At 36.4% G+C, this 21,104-nt stretch overlaps 4 protein-coding genes across 19 annotated transcripts in view; 2 read left to right on the top strand and 2 right to left on the bottom strand.

Moving 5' to 3' along the window:
* Window positions 1-2,510, top strand: part of LOC106158186 (serine/threonine-protein phosphatase with EF-hands 1) — a 37,686-nt gene extending 35,176 nt beyond the window's left edge. For all 7 annotated transcript variants that reach the window (XM_013534084.3, XM_087008142.1, XM_013534083.3 and 4 more), the window contains one exon: window positions 1,181-2,510. In XM_013534084.3, coding sequence (XP_013389538.2) covers window positions 1,181-1,458 — 278 coding nt within the window. In that variant the 3' untranslated portion in view covers window positions 1,459-2,510. The remainder of the gene's footprint in view (window positions 1-1,180) is intronic.
* LOC106158189 (uncharacterized) lies at window positions 2,325-4,584 on the bottom strand. Its single transcript, XM_013534089.2, has 4 exons — window positions 4,334-4,584; window positions 3,705-3,933; window positions 3,395-3,591; window positions 2,325-3,165 (listed from the first exon to the last, which is right to left on the bottom strand). The coding sequence occupies exons 1-4, from the start codon at window positions 4,469-4,471 to the stop codon at window positions 2,533-2,535; spliced, it is 1,197 nt and encodes a 398-aa protein (XP_013389543.2). The 5' UTR covers window positions 4,472-4,584; the 3' UTR covers window positions 2,325-2,532.
* A 2,642-nt stretch (window positions 4,585-7,226) lies between these two features.
* Window positions 7,227-11,290, top strand: LOC147762783 (adrenocorticotropic hormone receptor-like). The gene has a single exon (XM_087010030.1). The coding sequence runs from the start codon at window positions 9,893-9,895 to the stop codon at window positions 10,946-10,948; it is 1,056 nt and encodes a 351-aa protein (XP_086866156.1). The 5' UTR covers window positions 7,227-9,892; the 3' UTR covers window positions 10,949-11,290.
* Window positions 11,291-11,875: 585 nt separating this feature from the next.
* LOC106152448 (potassium channel subfamily T member 2) overlaps window positions 11,876-21,104 on the bottom strand; it is a 102,361-nt gene continuing 93,132 nt past the window's right edge. For 9 of the 10 annotated variants that reach the window (XM_087010062.1, XM_087010060.1, XM_087010057.1 and 6 more), the window contains 5 exons: window positions 20,766-20,861; window positions 19,084-19,216; window positions 16,238-16,322; window positions 15,351-15,510; window positions 11,876-15,037 (listed from right to left, as the gene is read on the bottom strand). In XM_087010062.1, the coding sequence (XP_086866188.1) occupies window positions 14,951-15,037; window positions 15,351-15,510; window positions 16,238-16,322; window positions 19,084-19,216; window positions 20,766-20,861 (561 nt within the window). In that variant the 3' untranslated portion in view covers window positions 11,876-14,950. The remainder of the gene's footprint in view (window positions 15,038-15,350; window positions 15,511-16,237; window positions 16,323-19,083; window positions 19,217-20,765; window positions 20,862-21,104) is intronic. The other variant, XM_087010063.1, reaches the window with a different exon arrangement.

The following is a 21,104-nucleotide window of genomic DNA, read 5'->3' on the forward strand; positions in this document are numbered from 1 at the left end:
TATACTGGCAATCTAAATGTGACCTTGAAATTGACCTTTGACCTACTTTTCACCATGAATTGAACTTTGCAAATTTTTCTTCCCTTTTATCTCCAAAACTGGCAGAGATAGGTCCGTAGTTACTATTGAACTTGAATAGGAAGTCATATACTGGCAATCTAAATGTGACCTTAAAATTGACCTTTGACCTACTTTACACCATGAACTGAACTTTGCAAATTTTGCTTTCCTTTTATCTCCAAAACTGGCAGAGATAGGTCCGTAGTTACTATTGAACTTGAATAGGAAGTCATATACTGGCAATCTATATGTGACCTTAAAATTGACCTTTGACCTACTTTTCACCATGAACTGAACTTTGCAAATTTTTCTTCCCTTTTATCTCCAAAACTGGCAAAGATAAGTCCATAGTTACTATTGAACTTGAATAGGAAGTCATATACTGGCAATCTAAATGTGACATAAAAATTGACCTTTGACTTACTTTACACCATAAACTGAACTTTGCAAATTTTTCTTCCCTTTTATCTCCAAAACTGGCAGAGATAGGTCCATAGTTACTATTGAACTTGAATAGGAAGTCATATACTGGCAATCTAAATGTGACCTTAAAATTGACCTTTGACCTACTTTACACCATGAACTGAACTTTGCAAATTTTGCTTTCCTTTTATCTCCAAAACTGGCAGAGATAGGTCCGTAGTTACTATTGAACTTGAATAGGAAGTCATATACTGGCAATTTACTGTGACCTTGAAATTGACCCTTGACCTATCTTACGAAGAACTTAAATTTGATTGTACCATATATATTTTTTGCAAAAGTTTAAAAATTCTTGTTGATTGCATTTTTACAGCTTGTCAAGCACAAAACTGGTGGCTGTGTCCCTTATTTTGTGTATGTGGGGGTCTATACGAATGCGCTTGCTCCAGCTGGTGGTACAATATTCGGAGGCGGTATCGCCTCTCTGATCCTCTAGTTTTAAGTTGATGTCAAATTATAAATCATTGAATCAACTATTCCTATTCAAAATCAAACATGCCATTCAGAATAACAGATAGCACCTATTAATAATAAAAACGATTCTGGTAAAAAAATAAATGACAAATTTATTTAACAAAATGAGTATAAATGAAATGCATGCACGGGTCTGTTTATCACTATTATTTCTACTTTATAGGCTCAATATCAATGCAAGAATTTGAAGATGCCTGCGATATTTTGAGTCGGCACATTGGTCATGAAATTTCCAAGGAGCAAGTTGTGGACTTGGCGCGGTGCCTTGACATCAATAAAGATGGCCAGATTGATTTTAACGAGTTCCTTGAAGCATTCCGATTGGTCGACCAGAGACCTCGAACTGATGAGGAACTGGTATCGTTGTCCTTGACGTCGATGTCAGACAAGGAGGCAGATTTGCTCTCAAGGTCTTCGGGAAGTACAGTGAATATCATTTAACATGTTTTTGGATGTATTATATTTTATGATAATCATGTCATAATAAATTTACATGTATTTTCTTTTAACATACTTTTCAATATTTTGAATCAAAGAATGATTTGTTATTAAGTTATCACCAGGAGATGTGGAAAACTGGTTATAGACTGCGAAATCATTGCTGCAATTTTAAGTATAAAAAGTAGCAAGTGCATGCATGGGAACGTAAACTGACTTTATCTTTCTCTTTAATGGAAAAAAGTGCCATTTTATTAAGCCCTAGGAGCTGATGTAAAAAAATCAACGAAAGTGACTTATTAATTTTAGACATTTTGTATGATAGGGGCCTAAAAGAAACTTCAGAGGTAACATTCGTTTTTCAGCACAAGTATTTTTTAGTCACAGCTGTTTTTATTTTAAATTTTTCTGCATTAATAAGGATAATATTATCTGTGAAAAGGGATGAGATTATTTTATTGAAGATTGATTTATGTTATCATATGTGTAGTATGAAAGGTTTAATTTTTTCAGTCTTATGTAGGTTCAACATTCAGCACAGATGTTCATGTGGAAATGCCTTTTAAGTATATGTGATATATATATATATATATATATATATATATATATATATATATATATATATATATATAGGGATAAGGAGGGTGTTTTGTGGAGTTTTAACTCCACATTAAATTGTTATGATGGTTGGTAAATACTGAGAAAGGATTTATTACATTTTTTTATTTTATATATCAATTGTCTTCTATTGTCATGTCTAAATCGGTTTTAGTCAGACAGTCATTAACTTACAATTCTGTGTCTTCTTAAAATTTATATCGTTAGCAAATGAGAATTAAATAAAAAAAAAAACAAAGAAGCCTTGACAATCACTTTTAACTGTACATTTGTATTTTTCTGACTTTTATTCATGTTTCATAAATGATGCATAGTTCATACAAATTCAGTTATGTATTAGCAGAGAAATAGTTAAATATTTAAGAAATATTTATTTACACCATGTCAATGTTACGATGGACAATCAATTAAAATAAAACCACAATGTTACAAATGGACATGTTTTTTGATTTTAAGTAATTAGAACAGGTCAACGCAGCCCAGTAGTAAGGTCATGACAGCGCACATCGTGCCTAGACTAGAAATATTGATGGTTCCACTGCTCTTACCAGAGTGTTCTTTAGGCAGGTAAAAATGCTTCTCAAGGTTCTTCTCGTCAGCGCCATTGTTCTTCTGGCCGGAACTTGGTGTCGTCGTGATTGGAGCGTTGCTGGGGCTGTTGGCACCACTGGGATTCCACTGGTTGTTAGGAAAGATGGGAGCGTTCATTAATGGTATACCTGCCTGGCGGTTCATCAGTGGTGGTATAGCAGCGAGGCCGTTAAGTGGTTGTGTACCGGCGTTCATTGAGGGCTGCAGGCCAGGATTGCCTGGAGTTCTGTTACCAGGGCCTCCCACTGGGGTGAACTGAATTGGTATATTTCTCGTTCTGGAGACCCTCGCTAGCGCTTCAGTTCCTATACCATTGCAGCCATTTCTATTACACGTGCAAGCGAGATTCTCTATTCTTACGTCTTCGAAGCCTGACCGCTGCATCAGCTGTGATGGATGTCCATCTTTGCCTTGTGGAGCTCCATTGACACACTCGCTGGCGGTTCTGAGGGGAATGCAAGTTCTTTCTATTGTTTTGATGTTGATAAAGCGTCCGTCTTTCTGGAAAATTATGAAATAAGTTTATTAATTTATTTATTTATTCATTTATTTATTTATTTATTGTACATTAATTGTAAGCAGTTGTCTGTAGTGATAGCTGTGCGGAGTATGGCTAACAGAAATTAACCCTTAATTCTATACGTTTTATACCTAAGTTCCTATCATCAACATGTTATATTTGCGATCAAATTATCGACGGTGGATATCAAGATTGTTTTTACCAGCTTACCGAGGACATATGAATCGTAGAATTGGTGATGCCACAAGAACCGCGGCAACTAACAGAAGGAATCGCGGGAACTGGCTGGGCGTCCTTGCAGGAAGTCTGGATCTGGGTGTTGTGGCCAGCGTTCAGCAGCTGTTCCATTGAACTGTCACTACTGCGGTACTGCCTCCACTGGCACTTGTAACACTGTGTGACGGGGACTGAAAATTGATGACAATTCAGAAAGATGCAAACCCTCTACCCCCTCTCTCTCTCTCTCTCTCTCTCTCTCTCTCTCTCTCTCTCTCTCTCTCTCTCTCTCTCTGCAACTCACCTGGGGCCATTACAGGAAGATTCCTGGTGTTTTTATTGCACCCGTCGGTATTACACAGACAATGGCGACCGTGGACACTGGTGAAACGATTAATTGACCCGAATATGTCTTTGAGGTAACTTTTGATCTTTGTATCGTCTGCCATGCTCAGTGTTTGACAACCGATATCGAGACTCCGTAAAGCGTTGCACCGGCGCAAGTGAAGTGTAAGTGTTATTGGTCGCCCTCCCTGAAAAGAAAAAGTGAATAGTAAATTAATATAATTAATATTCAAATATTTCATTTCCGTCAAATCTGCCATTGGTTATTTGTTATTTAATTAATTAATTTTAATTGATTATTTTTTTATTATATTTATTCGTAATATTAATTGGTTGCTAATTATCACGTATACGTTTATTGATTGCGTCTCTTGCGTAACGGAATAATTGACTTAGTTTTAAAGTAACTGATCATGAGAGGAGCGGATGCAATAAAAAGTGGTCTGGTTTAGACAAATGGGAAATTCATATCTTTCCTTTGCCTTGTCATTTGTATTCATCGCGTTGTGTAGCCTATTGTGTGTAAGAATGGAAATGTTATAAAAAAACTGATTCTTTTACCCAATTACTCAAACCATTGATACCCACATTATCCATAGTCCCGACATTAGAGGTCACATGCTCACATGAGCCCGGACACTGTATTTCACTGATATCTGCCGCACGGTCGTCTGCGCACTTGGAGTTGAAGACGCGGCTGAAGGCAGACGCCATGGCGTTCTGCATCTCGGTATTGTTGGACGTGAGCAGGAGACAAGAACCGCAACGAATGCTTCGGCCTAAAGTTTTAAAAATGTGAATAAACCTTTTAAAAAGAAGTTACCAGACTCTTGCAATGTTTTACAACAAGAGTGAGGAAGAGAGCAAGTTTCATGTAGCTGGGACCTTACAAGACCTGCTATGGAAATTATCTCGGTTTGCAAATTGTTGGAAGATTAAACGTACGACCTGTTGCCCTGCTTAACTGCGCCGCTGGTAAAAAAATACAACTGTTTGCACTTTGTGTTAAAGAAAAATTGACTTAAAGCTTAAACATAGAGAAATCCGGCGAAACGTTGAATGAATGCTTGCCTTAAGTAGCCAATCTATCTTTAATTATGAACAGTAATTACTGTTTTAACAGTAAAATTAAAATGTATTAGAGAGCCCTGTAGGGGAATTGGAGGGAGGGGGTCGAAATAAACTTCCTTTTGGCTGGAAAAGGTCAACTCTCAATCAAAATTTAATGCCACTTTTATCATAAAAGGGTAATAAGGTCCATTTGTCCAGAAAAAAACCTTATATGATATTGCTGGCCTGCTAGAACACATAAAAAAGAAAGCATTGCTTTTAGTGAGCATATATTAGCACTTTAAATACCATGCATACCGGCACCATTTAGTTAGGAAAGAAAACGAATACTGTAATTTCTGTCACATGAAGAAAAAGTACATGATCATTACGTGGGTTGCACCACTCTCGCCTCGCACTACCACTGCCCGTAATGACCACATTGCGGTATATTTCACACCAAACACTAGAATTTGTACTTAGATGGAAAGATATACAGCCCCCAAATAGCACTTACGAATATTGAAATGCGTGACACTGGCTATTAACGAACCGTGGGTTGCAACTTTCTTCTTCAATTTGGTTTCGAAATGGGAAGGATCTCTATATGCCGTGGATACATTTTGTTGTTAATACTTCCTAAATTATCAAGTATTGGCAGAAAATTTTGTCTTACAAAGTATGACCAACTAAAAAAATTAAAGATAAAAAGTTTTTTGCTGCACGTGCGTTACAACACAGCCCAAGTTTATGTGGAACAAACGTATGCTTAAATTGACAAATAGTATTTGCACGGTTAAAAAACTAAATTACATAGAAAATCCAAGCAGAGACAAAATAAAGGCGAAAGAAAACATAAAGGCTAAATAGTTTAATATTTTAATCTTTCTAACTGCTTATATTATCACATTCAATGCGTCAACAAAATTCATTCATTTTCGTGAGATTTTGATGACACCATACTTTTATTTTGTTGTTATTCTATATAATTAATATTTTTCAACAAAAGTTGCCAGTAATCAGATGGCTAACTGTTACACACAAAAATACTGATGTAACTATCAAAAAGAGATGAATCGATGATCAGTCAAATAAATAAATAAATAAATAAATAAATAAATAAATTCTAAGTCAAAATAAGCTTCCAAGTTACATGATCTAAAGAAAAGAACACAAAAAACTTCATATATATACATGCTTACCTTCTTGTGCCAAACAGAGGAGCAAAAAAGACAAAATTTGGAACCAAGCCATTCTGTGTAAACAAGACGACAATGATGCATATACCAATACGCCCCAAAGACACTTTTGTACAAAACTGCATTTCTTTGAAAGGAGAGGTTTTATTTATATAACATGATATGACATTAGGGTGACCAATTGCAGCACTCACACTACATACGACATATTATTATTCACGTGATATCCATTTAATCGTAAGAACATGTAATTTGCTGATTTTCAGACAGATATATGCATGTACTGTTGGGATTACGCTCTGCGTTTTTTTCCTTTAATGATAGGAAACACGACGTGCTGAATTAGCCAAAATATATGTACGCAAGTACATGCGCCCATCAAGAGAACGGAAAACGAATTTTAAACAAAAGCTATTTGTATACACAATAAGCATCATTTGGTATCGTTTCTCCCTTAATTCTAAACAAAACTAGACTACAAAACTTAAATTCAATATTTTTATTAGTGTGGTTGACTCTAGAATAAACAATAGAATAATATTAATTTCATTATACTTATCAAATTTCCCCTTTGACTATAAGGGTACTAATATATATATATATATATATATATATATATATATATATATATATATATATATATATATATATATATATACTGTAAATGAGTGAATCGGCGCCGTTCAGGTTAACAAAAGAGAGTCGTCGGAGCACAAACTCTGTGCCTTGGGTATTTATTGTCGGATTTCTCCTGGTGTCAAGGAATGACTTAGCCCGTATGCCACAAGTTTAAAGAGGTTCCACCAGTCCATTCTGGACACTTCTTTGGTAATTTATAGACGATATGTGGCATTTCTCTACATACCGGATACTCGTGGTGACTACTTATTTTGTGCAGTAATGGTACCCAGTATGTAAACCGTCAGCTCTTTATGTTATCTCACCAGTGTGAATATCGGGTGGTCTCAAGAGGGGAATTGCTTTGAGATCTGCAGGCTAAAACAAAATCTGGCCGACAGGTTTTCCAGATAAACAACTACAAAATTACGACACTCACAAATTAAATTCGATGGTGGCGGAACTGCGACATTATGAATAGCTCATGCTATTCTACAATCCAGGGCGGATCCAGGATTATTTGAAAGGGGATCCGTATTTTAGAAATGACAGGCCTCGGATGCGAAGCCGACCCTCCCCCCCCCCCCCCCCCCCCCCCCCTGGTGTGGGGTTCGGGGCCCGCTGATGGGCCTTGAAAAATAGGTGTATTGTTGGGTGGACGGTGCCCTTTGGTATGGTTTAGAACTACGATCCAGCTAGTCAAAATTCTAATCTCAAGAAGGGACTATTGGTGTGAGACCCCCCTGAAACACCCACCCCCTAAACCCGCCACTGTACAATCGCCATAGGGAGCTTCCACTTTTGTCCAGATGACGCCAATCCAGGTGCAGAAAGTGTCTTGGGGTAGCTGAAGTGAATACTATTTATGGTAACCTGTTCAGACGCTGCAGAAAGTAATTGTGGAGGTACAGGTCGGTTTATTGACCAGCGTTCATATCATGTTCTGTTTGTCGATGAAATGACAATACTGGTTATGACCACAAGAGATTTTGATAGACATGTTCGAGGAAGGGATGGGCACAGACGGCTGTTGCAACTGTTATACTTCAAAAGTATTTTATTGTACGTAATTAAGAAGATAGTATTATACTGTTGAAATGACCGTCAAGGAGAAGCGCAAAACAAGTCTGTCGAGTAATATACAGCCGTGAAATTCCAAAAACAGTGAGCGGTTTGTGCAGACAGTAATTTCGCATGTATAAATCAGATTCTCTCCTCAAGATGGTAGCAATCATTAAGGGTAATGAAGTGAACTGACCACGAATCCGGTTTGTTAATGGGACTCGCAGTAAGTATGAGAAAAACTGTGTAAATCTTTGCTCATGATATTCATCGACGTTTAAGAGGACAGGAATTACTTTTGTTTGATTGCATTTAATTAGATGAACAGATGGCTTTTGCTCCGTGGTCATTTTCACTGAGTGATCTCTTAAAGAAAATGCAGTGTTCTTATGCAAGAAGAGATACGGGATGATGCCCGCTGTTTCACTTTCCTGTTACAACGGATTATCGCGTTAGGTCCATGGAACCAATTTCTTTAAAACAACGCTTCCAGATGTGTGCCATTCATTGATTTCTTAAAACAGCATCCATAACCAGGATTGACGTGTCTGCTTTATATTGGAATACCTGTCCATTTATTTCTTGAAAGAAGAGGAGAAATTCAGTGTTGATTAAGCCTATCATGGCTCGCTTTCTTGTCATCGTTGTCGTGGAACTGTAAAGACATTTTAGGATCGCCAAGAACTAAGTTTCTTTCTCAGATCCAACATTCTCGGTATCAACTGTATGGCAAGTCACAATGCAATGGAAATGGAAAACATTTCTCCAACCCATCAGAGCAGGATTTCTTCATATAACGGGACTGAATAGGTATCATTGAGACAGAATATAAAAATTTCTTTCTCTAGGAAAAGGACATACTAACGAAGTGTTGGATGCATAGAAGGGGACATTTGAGTGCCATATTTGCCTCTAGGTTCAGAGGTGGGATAATTTGATGTCAAACATCGTGTAAATCCATACTTCATTTGTTATTACGCGAAGCTCACACGGTTTTTGTAGAAAGCACGTGCTTTCAGTTGACCCTGAGAGTGTTGAAGTCGGGGCAGGCTAATAGTTTTGAGTTACGTTCTAGAAATGTTACATCTTAACACAAGCACTGTGCCAAAACAAACACACTCTGTACTGGTTTTTGCTCTTTGAACAAACTGAACTATTTTGAATGACATACGCATAGTCGTCTACTTTGAAGAATCCAGGAGGGCAAGTGTATGGCGATCATGTTCATTACGACAATGAACAGATAAGAAAGTATGCTATGTGGAAAAAATTAAGAAAGGCCCTTTTTGAGGAGCTTTAGAGTGAAAACAGCAGCAGGAACTGAACGACTTGCAAAACGAGAGCGCAAGGTTTAATTACGTTTTGTAACAATTCGACTTGAAAAGAGATCCAATGTAGCTATATACACTAGTATATAAGTAGGCAAGCTGGTGTGACCGGCACCAAGGACTTTGAAACGTTGAAGTTGGTTTATATAAGGTGAAGTTACTTAACCATTTCAGTCTAAATAGTTAATAGCGTAATATCTAACCGGCAAGTGCCCTTCTCCACAACCATCTGTCGTAACAACACCGGGAATAGATGCGAGTCATCATTGAATCTGTTCAAAACAATTGGTTTCATTCTTGAATTCTTGCATAATCAGACTGATTGATTCCAAGCCAATCTGGCAGCGGTCATATGGCCAGAGGTTTGATCAAATTGGCCAGGACTGACCGCGCGGTGCTTGAGGTGCAGAGAGTGCATCTGGTAACTGCTGTCCTTCTCGGTTTGATTTAAATAACTGAATTGCGGTTGTAATCAGGTTTTCACACACAGGCACATTGCAAACATTTCACGTCGAAGCAGCAATTGCTGAAACGTCCCTCAGTGAGTAGTTTCTAAATGTAGAAATGCGGGTGTCAGACGTGCACGCATAGTCGTGATCTTGATTTTAAATTACGTATATTTTATGTTATACAATTTACAAGCTTAAATCAGATATGGATTCATGAACAACATGAGGAAGTGTTGTCAAAATATCACCTTGCCGATGTAATTTTAGTTAATATATTGAAACTGGTGTATGTTAACATTTTACATGATCGGTCGATTGTACCGGCGGTATATAGACTAAGTTTCAATTATTAAGGTGCGATTGCTTTACCATTACGCACCTGTCCTGTAGTAGATATTGTAGGTCGAAGCATTTTGTGAACTGGGCATTTTGTTATGAATCATGGCGTCCTTGTACCCAGACGTCAACACCACGACCTTGGTGACAGACAGCGATATTCTTATATTTTCGTTATTGCACAATAACAGTGAGAAGAACATCTCAATCAATAACTCCAGTAATGAAGATGAGACTGTTGACGCCAATCCTCTGTTTCAAGTTCTTGCGGTCGTATTTTACACGTTTTGCGCAATCAGTCTTATTGCAAATGGCGTCTCCCTGAGCGCTTTGGCCTGCGCACCAAAGCCTTTCAAACCAAAGTTGATTCTAATAATGAATTTAGCCATTACTGATCTTGTTAGTTTGTTCTTCGTGTTGATCATTGATGTTTTACATACTCTTGGTTTACAATTGTGTGATAGTTTAATCAACACGTTTTTCTTGACTTTCTTCGAGATTTCTGGGCTAACAGTTCTGGTCCTGGCTTTGGACATGTTTGTTGCCGTATGCATACCCTTGAAGTATCCGTTGTCTATAACAAGGAAAAGGGCGTGCGTTATAGTTGCCTGTATTTGGGGAGTGGCAATTGGCAAGGGGCTAACCGCCCTTCTCATTGGCATGGCTGTTCATGGGATGGGAACCTTCTGTTTGCTTGGCTTTCCCACAGCCTTGATTTACATCAACGGCGGAATATATGCAAGCATTTTGTTAATTTCCCTAGGCCTCTATGTTAAAATCTTTATTGAGATAAAAAGGCACCGGCACGTAGGAACCCGGGTTAATTCCAGAAAAGAATTTAAATCGGCGGTCACTCTGGTGATGCTTTATGGCACGTTGCTGGTCAGTTGGGGACCATGGGTCATCGCAGTGGCTTTGGTCAAATTTGTTAAAATGACCAACTGCGATGCACGATGCAAAGATGTTCTTGTCCATACGGCAATATGTATGATACTGGCGACTACGTTGGCGGATCCAATTATCTACGGGATTCGAATGCCGGATATACAGAAAGGGTTTTTCCGTTTGATGGGTAAGCGTTCCCGTGCACAGAGGGCAGGTAGTTCACTCCCCACAATGTCCGGGTTAAACCAAACTGACCGCATCAACTATGTACCTTAAGGGACCATTCCCAGACCTTGGCGTACTAACTTCAGATCGATCTATCTCCGAGGGGATTCTAGCCAAATTGCAATCAACTTAAGCAGCTTAAGGGGGTAATTATAAATCTTCAGTCAGCGTACCAGACATCTAAGCTGCTTAAGCTGAAAGCAATTTAGCGAGAAACTTCTCGGAGATGGATTGATCCTGTCAGATCTAGGTATAGGAACCCAGTTTAATTTTAACGTTATTGGTACCACTTTAGCCTTGCTGTAAGCTGTAGGTGCAATATGTCTTCATTGTACAGACCTCTTTCTTTTAAACGAATTGCAAAATATAATGTTACTGTGTAACTCTGGATATTGGTCCAAAATCCTATAAGGACCTATATATATATATATATATATATATATATATATATATATATATATATATATATATATAGGACATGTTCTAGATAGGAACTCTATAGAATGCCTATATAGTTCCAATTAGTCCTTTAGGAATCGTAATGGAAATATTTATAAGGGCATACAGTGGTCACCTTGAAATCGAGAAGAACCGTTCTACTCCTAGATAATTCAACATTGACATATATTTCTGCAGGTATAAATGAATCTGTAACTGGTGTAATATGCTATTTTTAAGAGAAGTTGACTGCACTCTACCAGGGTACGTCACAGAGGATTTTGCACGATTCATCTGTACGAATTGTTGAGAACATTCGTGCCCCCACCTCGTGTAGAGAGACAGTTGGGGTGTGTGGTGCTGGTAATGGTACTTTTCTGTACAGGAAAAATTCTCATTTTTTCGACCCGATACTTCTGATTAACCCTTATTTGTGCTTACTGGTATCATATGGGGCCCTTAACTTCCATTCCTAGGAATGTCATTCCTGCTACACCGGCACAGTGGCACGTTTGTCAACAGGCAACGCACGATAAGAGAGACAAATAGTACGAGTAATTTTATTAATTAAGAGATTAGCTAACAGATATCACTGCGGTTAGTGCAGAGATAGACATCTTACATTTTAATTGAAAACTGATATGTTTAGAAAGTTTGTGAAAAACCAATAGTATTATAATAAAATGCAAGAAATGTTTATATCACATTCATAACACAATACACAATGTTTAATATAAAATTCTGCTTTGGAAAATCTTCATTAAGATGTAATGATTACATTTTTGTTTTATATTTTACTTATAAACATATTTGTAGTTCATTTTCACATCTGGACTTGAAGGCCTGCAATACTGAATAAATCAACCTAAATGTTACTGAAGAAAATCAAAGATAAGTTGCTTTGTAAGATCCTTGTACAAAGTCACATCAGCATCCTGCATTAAATTTACTCTTCATTAAAAAACAAAACTAACAAATGAAATCTGACCATATATATGTTCCACATTAATTACGGTAAGAAAAAGGCAGTTCTAGTGACAAAATGGACACCCAAAGAATGCATTATTTAAAGGCGTTAATAAGACACAGAACCATGTATACCAACGGCATTTTTGCATAATTAAAATGATAAAAAATCAAATTTAATTTCACTATAATAAAAGAACAATTGAAGGGGGGGTGAAAAGGAAGGTGGGTGCATACCTGGTGTCTGTTCATAGATACCCAAAGGTGTAAAACACATTTTAACTAGAAATTAATCCTTATTTTAGCATCCTTTATTATGTTACCCATTCCGTTTATATAAGTATTTAAATTTCACAAAAGTGCAATCACAAAAACATCACATTTTGAAATAGAGACATTACATAAATGGCTTCAAATTGTTACAAGTTAAGCTAAATAAGGAAAAATACTTTTAAAAATATTTTCTATATTTTATATTAACTTAATTTGGTCCATTTTTATCAGGTTTAGCCTCCAGACTAAGCTGAATTCACAAGAAAGAATGTTGTCCCTTACAAATAAAAATAACAAGTGCGTAGTTTCTGATAATACAGCACAGATAAACAAAATTAAATACAAAGTATGAATCACTGTGTTATATATCACAAATCCTCTTTTAAACTTAACAAAGTACAAGAAATGATATTTTTTTCTGAAAGCAAAAATTCTAAAAAGTAAGCCAGGCTAAAAAAAAAATCAGAAAATTATAAATCTTGAAATTATACAAAATCAATATGAGGAGACATATACAAAATCTATATATTATTACTACAGACAACTACACATACTGCAATATGTTTCTGCTGCTGCAAATCATAGAAATATGTATGGCAATTAAATCCATAACTTAGTTTTTATTTAAATTTTGTGCAAAAATGCAATCATCTCACAAGTTGTGACACGGGGGATCAGCCACGCCCTCCAATATCTGGTAAAACATACCTTGCAAATAAGTTTAAAAGTATTTTTGATATCAACAGCTGTTACGTAGATTTTCAAAAAGACTCATAGAAAATTAAATCAGACAGCAAGGCTGACTGATATACAGACACATTAAACCAAAACCAACGAGAGAACTTCCAAGAAATCTAGGCAAAGATCAGGTTCATAATTAAAAAAAAATTAATGAGACTGAAAATTCTCACATCAACAAATGAAATATTCTTACTTCTTATCAAGCCAATGCAAGCTCCTACAAAGTCATGATTATTCTTTAGGTTTTAGAGGTAATTCCATACATATTTTGGCATAAAATCCAATCTTCCTTTTAGAATTTGAACCCCTTTCAAACATAGAAAAAATACTAGCAGATGTAAAGAAAAAATGTGGTGTGACAGCTTAAGGGCGAGTGATACTGAAATACCTGCAAGACTGCTGGTTTTCAAACTGATCTGCATTTTTTTTTTGCAGAGGACATGGAAACAATTTTTACTAAAACCTGGGGTTGCACATCACATGGGGTACTGGTTTTCTGACCAAATACAAATACATAGCACTGCAACTAAAAACATTTCATGCTCAAATCATGCTAATCAATTTTATACATTTTTCACACAATGACACAATCTCAATTTATCTCATATATGTGACAGTGAGCGGGATTGATGACAACAGCACTAATTGTGTTAGAGAAGAGGATTTATCACAGAGATATTGTGTTAGAGAAGAGGTTTTATCACAACAGGATTGATTGTGGTAGAGAAGACGGGTAGAATCTTATCAAGCTAGGATGGATTGTCAGGTGACATGGAGAACATATACTTATGTAAGGGTATATGCATGTGGAGAGAGTCAAATTCTAAATACAAAACAGTCCATATGAAAAAAGGAGAATTTGTAATTACTATTTTTATCTGGACGTATATTTTTTGTGATACAAACATTTCAATTAAAATTTTTAAAAAATTGGCATCTATGGGGTCAACAGCACAAATATATTCAAACTTTCACAAAAAGTTAGACAACTTCTGCAAAAAGAATAATTTATGTTACACTCACCCAATAACATTATATAATCCAAGTGCCTCTTGTGAGATGAATTACATATTATACCAGTATGTATAAAAAATGTAACAAGTTTGATAAGGCTTTTTGAAAAAACCCAAATAATATTGATTTTTCAGCTTATACTTCACTTCCACTATTTCGACAATACTCCTCAGGAAATTGAAAAATAAAGCAACAGCAAGACACGAGCAGACAAAAGTGATCTAGATATACACAGACACTCTGTGATGTCTGTATATCATCAAAAGTAAAAATTCCTTTTATTTCTGGCAGAGGCAATATCTTTTGTAGACTGCTTACACATGCCTTTGAACTCGTCTGCACAATTAAAACAGGCAGCACTCACACATGGCTTTTGCTCCATTGCAATTCTCACATAAACTTTCATCTAATTGCATTAATTCATTCAGAATCCTGCTAATTGTGAAAATACCCACACTTGCAAAATCTATGAAATCTCCAAACATAGTCAAAGAACTCTCCCCAAACATGTCCTTATCTCAGTGACAACAATAACCCTAACTTGCTCCACGTAATCCACTTTGTGCAGTCCGCAGACCGTTAAAACAGGTACTTGTACAATGTAGGTGTTCTTTCTGCTGCTCACACAATGGTTCCTTTCACCCCAGACTCCTGACAGCTGCTGCCCTCTGCACTGCTTGTATCACTCACTGACACTGTGGGAACTTGCTGGAATCAAAAATTGATCCTTTTCTAAATATGTATATCCTGAACAAAATCTGCAGTGAAAATCATCACCATGACCATTTCTTATTGCAAACAAAAAATAAACTAGCAGCATTTACATTTTGAAAAAAATTCTCTTTCTACTACTGAATCTAGAAATCCTGACCCTGCGCACATATTGGATTTCACAAATAATGGTCAAAAATAGTCAGTCCAATAAAATCATTATAAAAGAGGTCTACTGCAGCAATTAATTTGCAAGCCCCTTAAAGATCACCATTGGACCAAGAAAGAAACAAGGACAAAAAAGGTTCACCATATTCTCTGGTCCAACGTTATTTGGTACATGTTTCTCGATGCTGTCTTTATCTGCTCCCGTGGGTTCCTGCCTTTTCCTTGGTCTCCTCAAAGATAACTTGCGCTCATCAATCAAGGGGGAAGCCTTGGGCGAGAGGGAGCTTGGTTTGATCAAATATCTGTGAAGAGCAGAGAAATCTTTTAAATGACGTGAATTTCATGGTAACTGTTTGTGTTCATTAGTATAATACTGTATAATACTGTATTAGTATAATACTGTGTCATACATATGAATGTTGAGTGTGAAAAGACATAAGTGATGGTATAACTATATGTCAACTTAAGTTTATGCCACCAATGAGGGCAATGGCAGTTTTATTCCTCCCAAGTTTTCCAAGTTTTACACAAATATTTGCAACAGATGCATTTTTATTTTCAACAATATGTAAAAGTACATACTGAGAAATCAAAGCTCAGAGTTAACATTTCTGTAACACAGCATTCAGAACTGCATCATTTTGTGCTATGTTTTATCTCAAACCTCAGAGGAAGCTCAGAAAATCAGATATCTTAACTGAATGCAAGTTATCCGACTTTCATCAAGAAATTCCTCAACCAAAAAAAAAAAAAAAAAAAAAAAAAAAAAAAACAGGCTTACATTTTGAGCTGTGCATTAAACTTCAGCTAAATCTTTTCAAAGATCACACCACACTGTCTGGTTAATTTTGAATGCAGAACAGGCCACAATGATACTCATTCCCCACATGCAGATATAGACAAATTGGCTTTACTCCCAAACTGGCTTTAATGATTACCAATGTTGAATCACGATTTAAGAGGGTTTGAAAAGTCAAAATGCTACTTAATTTCCCTTTTTTTTGGTAAAGATTTTATGCCCGGACTTACACAACATCATCTGGTTCCAGTTTCAGATCATAGCTAGGATTAATGATGACGTAAGCAATGTGGTCTCTTTTTTCCATTGTATCATCTGAAAGTAAAAGCAATTGGATACATAACAATGCATTTAGCAATTCAAACATATCAAGGTTCCAAACCTCCTGAGTACTATTCAGGTAAAGAAAACTTCCAAGTAGATATCCATTCAATTCCTTTTTAGTCACAGGAGATGGCGCAGAACAAAAGAACCAGACGTGATATATCTGGAAACCATGCTTGTCACACATGCCAGTTGCATCACGCCCGGGTCTTTTGTTCTCCACATCCTGTAATGAGTCAGTTAGATACATCACTCATCAGTATGGTATCTGAGACATACACAAGTACTTCATCCTCCTGTACATCACATACACTGCCCTGACTCATGGTGTATCTATGGCCTCATTCAGGATAGGGGACTAACTAGTCCGAGGGTCAAATACGGCCAAGCCACTCAAATACTTCCCCACAGGATATCTATTCAGTGGATTAGACTGCAAGCTTTGTAGTGGGTCACCATATTAGACCCTCAGACTAGTTAGTCCCCTATTCTGAATGGGGCCTATGACTGCGTTCTCCTAACCTTATCTATCCCAGCAGGGATTCTTGCCATGGTACAGTCAATGTAATCACCTTAATTGTCAAGCACGCCCTCTCCCAAAGCAACATCCCTTAGCAAAATGAAAAGTTTGCAGCAATATTGGGGCAAGAATTTCTTGCAAATTTGCAGTGAATTTGCAACAGAGTTCGCAGGCCTGATATTTTGCTAATAAGGGATGAACAACGTACATCATGTACCACAAAGTTCTCCTGTCTTTACCCTAGTAACTAAAGACATTTAAGCCACTTAAACTGAATGCAATTTAGAGATAATCCCCAAGGAGTTAGATTGATCTAGCTCGTGCAATAACGTTATTGGAACAGGGCATATTACATAAACCCTCAGTGTAGTCCTGTAGCTGGGGGGGGGGGGGGGGGGGACCTGGGGTGTTGACAGACTGCGATTTGTGCCAGAAAAAGGCATGCCCTGAGTAAAATTTGATCTAGGTACGGCAAGGTTTCATGGTGAAAGGTACACTTTTTTAGCAAAAATCCCCCCACCTCGAAATGGTTAGCTACGGGTTAGGTGGAAAATTGCTCTTACCACTTTTTTTCTGCCACTTGGCAATTGAACAATAACCAGCCTAACATCAAAATTAAACACTTATGTTGACTATAACTATGTTTCATACAACATTGTTTTGTCAAAATCAACCTGATTATTTATTGCAATCAGCACTTCTGATTGAGCTTCATTTCTGAACTGCATTACAGTAGTTCTGGACCAGTTCACAGCCAGTCTTTCTTACTCTAATGAGAACAGAGCCATCTGGAGCTCAATGCCTTTCTTTTGCCATCCACTCTGGAATCTTTTGGGAGTTGAAACAAGTTGCTTAGTTAATAACAACCAGAATGCCAAGTGATCACAAGAGCATTTTGATTGTATAACATTTGGTGTCTTGGAATAATGCACTGTATCGCATCATCTTCATGCAAACCTGTCATCTTTTTAAAATCTCCCTCAAGCCCTGACATTTTGATTATCTAATAACAACTTCAGGCAGGTTCCTTTTTAAATTACATGATGCTGCAAAAAGAAATCTAATCTTAAATTGGAAATTATGGCATTCATGTACGCACCTTCTTACATCTACAAAATATAATGTTTTAAGGCAATCTGCAAGCTTGAAAATTCCCCACAGCTTCCTATATTTCCTTATTCAGACCTTCAGATACTAAAATCTCTCAAATAACAGTTTATCTGGAGGGTACCTTGTGTCTTTTATGTTCATAATGGAGACCGAATTTCACATAACATAATGAAAATCAGAAACTCAAAAATGAGTCAAAAGACTAATTTTCTCAACACTTTAAGATAGGTTTACCTCAGTGAAAATAGAAAATTTTTTTTTACTTTGGTCTATAAAAATCTCACAGGCAATGCATGTTTAAAAGCTATATACAGTAGATTATATCTTAAATTTAGATAAACAGGATATTAATCACAAAATTTGCCTAACTTGGCCATTGCTGCAATCTACAGTACTAGTATGGTAATATGAAAACCACCCATCACTCTGGGACACATTGGTATTCTGCAAGGACCACTGGCATTAAGTCAACTCTGGTAAACCAGCTATCATACAGATATGAAACCTGGGCAGGCCACAGAATGATAAATTACACGTTAAGTGCATGATTGCATGAGTACTAATTTGCCATTTCTTCCCACTTTCACAGACACTTGCTTAGTTTATCATTCCTGGTGCAAGCTGGAAATAACAGCGACGCACTTTGATTTCTTTACAAAACTAGATAGAAAATGCCATTGTTTGGGAATGAGATGGTTCTTGAATCATCAAAAAGATTGCCCTGTATAAATGTGACATTGTTCAACACGTAACCATCACTATGACAACTTTACTTTCACTTGTAGCATTTACATTCATCCTATAATCTTGTCATTTAAATGTCAACAAATTTTTTTCAGTTAAAGCATACACATTCCTCATTTCTGTAACTACTTTAACTATTTTATGAGAACAATTACGTATGTAAGATACATGTGCTTTAAACAATATTGTTCTTGATGATTTTCTTAACACTCATACCACTCTTTTTTTAAAAAATGCATCAAAAAATGTTCATATGGCAAGAGGTTATCAATAGGGTATTCCTGTTAGCATACAGTACAAACTGAAACAACAGTATTAACATTGAGAAATGATGGCACACATTTCATACAACACAATGTCATTTCATCATATCAGTACCATATTCCTCAGGCGGCATTCCCAGACTTCTCATACGACACTTCACCATTTGGCCGATTTCTTGGCGTTCCTGGGCCACTTGGTTGCTGGCGCTGTCCTCCATCATTTGGTTGGCTAGCCGTCCCAATGAAGCCTACAACAATGTAACAAAGTTGTGTGTTAATCTTCTCTGTTTGTACTATAAAACTCATAACATATCTGAGTTAATACAACAGCATGCAGATAAAAGCAAACACCACTGTTCTACAAGTTTCTAAACAGATATTGATAATTAAGCAAACTCTTAATTAACAGACAGTCCAAACTGTAGGATGATTTGGTAACTTTCCACTATAAATACCCAATAAACATAATATACATTTAGAAAAGGGTGCTGGGCCTGTCTAACAAAAGAACTTCAGCAAGAAGATAAGGCAAGATAAATCAGCAGTAGCCCAATTAAATGGCAATTTTTGGCTGGTTTACAAACAAAAAAAAGATGAAGTTAATATATTTTAAATCAATACTTCCATTATTAAAATTTAAGTGAAATACTGTGGGTTTAAAGTGTACAGATTAAGACCAAAGTTTTAATAATATAATATAATTTTCACCTGAAGTTCTTTTCTGAAATAAAGCATTGTTAAAAGGATAATAACTCTTCGTATGAGATCTATATTTCACAATAAAAACATGTGAATAACTCGTAGAAATATAATATATTCTGTTTTACCACAAAAATGGCAGTTATGGCTATTATTCTGATATCTGAGCTTGTCTGTAGACCACGTGACCTCCATTGATGGCTATACTCTGTTAAAATCTCTTAAGAGATTTTAACAAAAAACCAAACTTTTTATAAAAATGGATTCATTGACCATTGGTAAGTATGGGAAAATTGTTGTTTGCTCCAGGAAAATTCATTTTTGGCTGAAACAAAGAGTTATTATCCCTTTAACTAATCATATAAAGTAAGTTTCCAAAGGACTCAGAAACAAGGAATTGGATGGGTTGGCACTGGCAGCCATGTTTTTAAAGAAAAAGCTGGGTCATATGCATTAAATTAAGGGTTCTGCAAAAATTAGTATCCTAAGTTTTTACACAGAATATATTTTCTGATCTTTTTCCATGAGGTTATACAGTTCAGGTTCATGTGTAGTTCTGCCAATAACTAAGATCTTCATCAGCAATTTCTGGCACCAACAGATTCTGTAAGATCTATGTATTTGATAGTCTGACACCACCCATAGTTGTTGGCAATTTTTAATAACTTACTGTCAAATCATCTAGGCAAACGCATATTAAATAACATATATATTCAATCCTTCAGTGTAAGAAAGTGTGAAAGTGCACCAAAAAGATTCCCAGTCAGTTTTCATTATCTGCAACTTAGAGACCAAAATTGAAGCAATTCAAATTGCATACGTCTGGCCAAAATGCTTATTGCAAACAAAATATGTTTGACAAAACAACACAACCAAAAAAGCTATTACCTCGACATATCAATTGCATTTAATATTGTCTATGTAAAGCTTCTTCTATCTAAACTTATTTCCAATAGGATGAAGAAAAAAGATCACTATGAAAGCCACTTTTTTCCAATCAAACTGAGTCGAACCATCTCAACTGCCATTTGACCTGGATGGCTATAAGATGGACTGACCCAACTTGACTGAAAAAGCATCAAAAGAGAGCATACTTACTAAAGGTGGTGTGCCTTTTGAGGGTCTACAACAAGAAGTAATATCACAGGAAGCAGACATGGTTTTCAAGGAACGAGAGATCAAAGGTGTGGTACACTGTGCAAGAAGAGATGAAGAGAGAGAGAGAGGAAAAGATAGCGTTATTTACTCCACTGAGTCATACAAGTAGTGATTTATGCAGAAACATTGGTGCAAATTTAATACTACATTATGCTTACATCTGTGAACTCAAGCTATACATTGTATTTACATTACATACATTTTAGTTTGCTGAGATTCTAATCACTAATTACTGCATGTAGAAATAAACAACTTAAAATGTTAATGTGAATTTTTTGT

Source organism: Lingula anatina, chromosome 3, assembly GCF_051362555.1.
Source record: "Lingula anatina isolate TDL-2025a chromosome 3, LinAna3.0, whole genome shotgun sequence".
NCBI lineage: Eukaryota > Metazoa > Brachiopoda > Lingulata > Lingulida > Lingulidae > Lingula > Lingula anatina.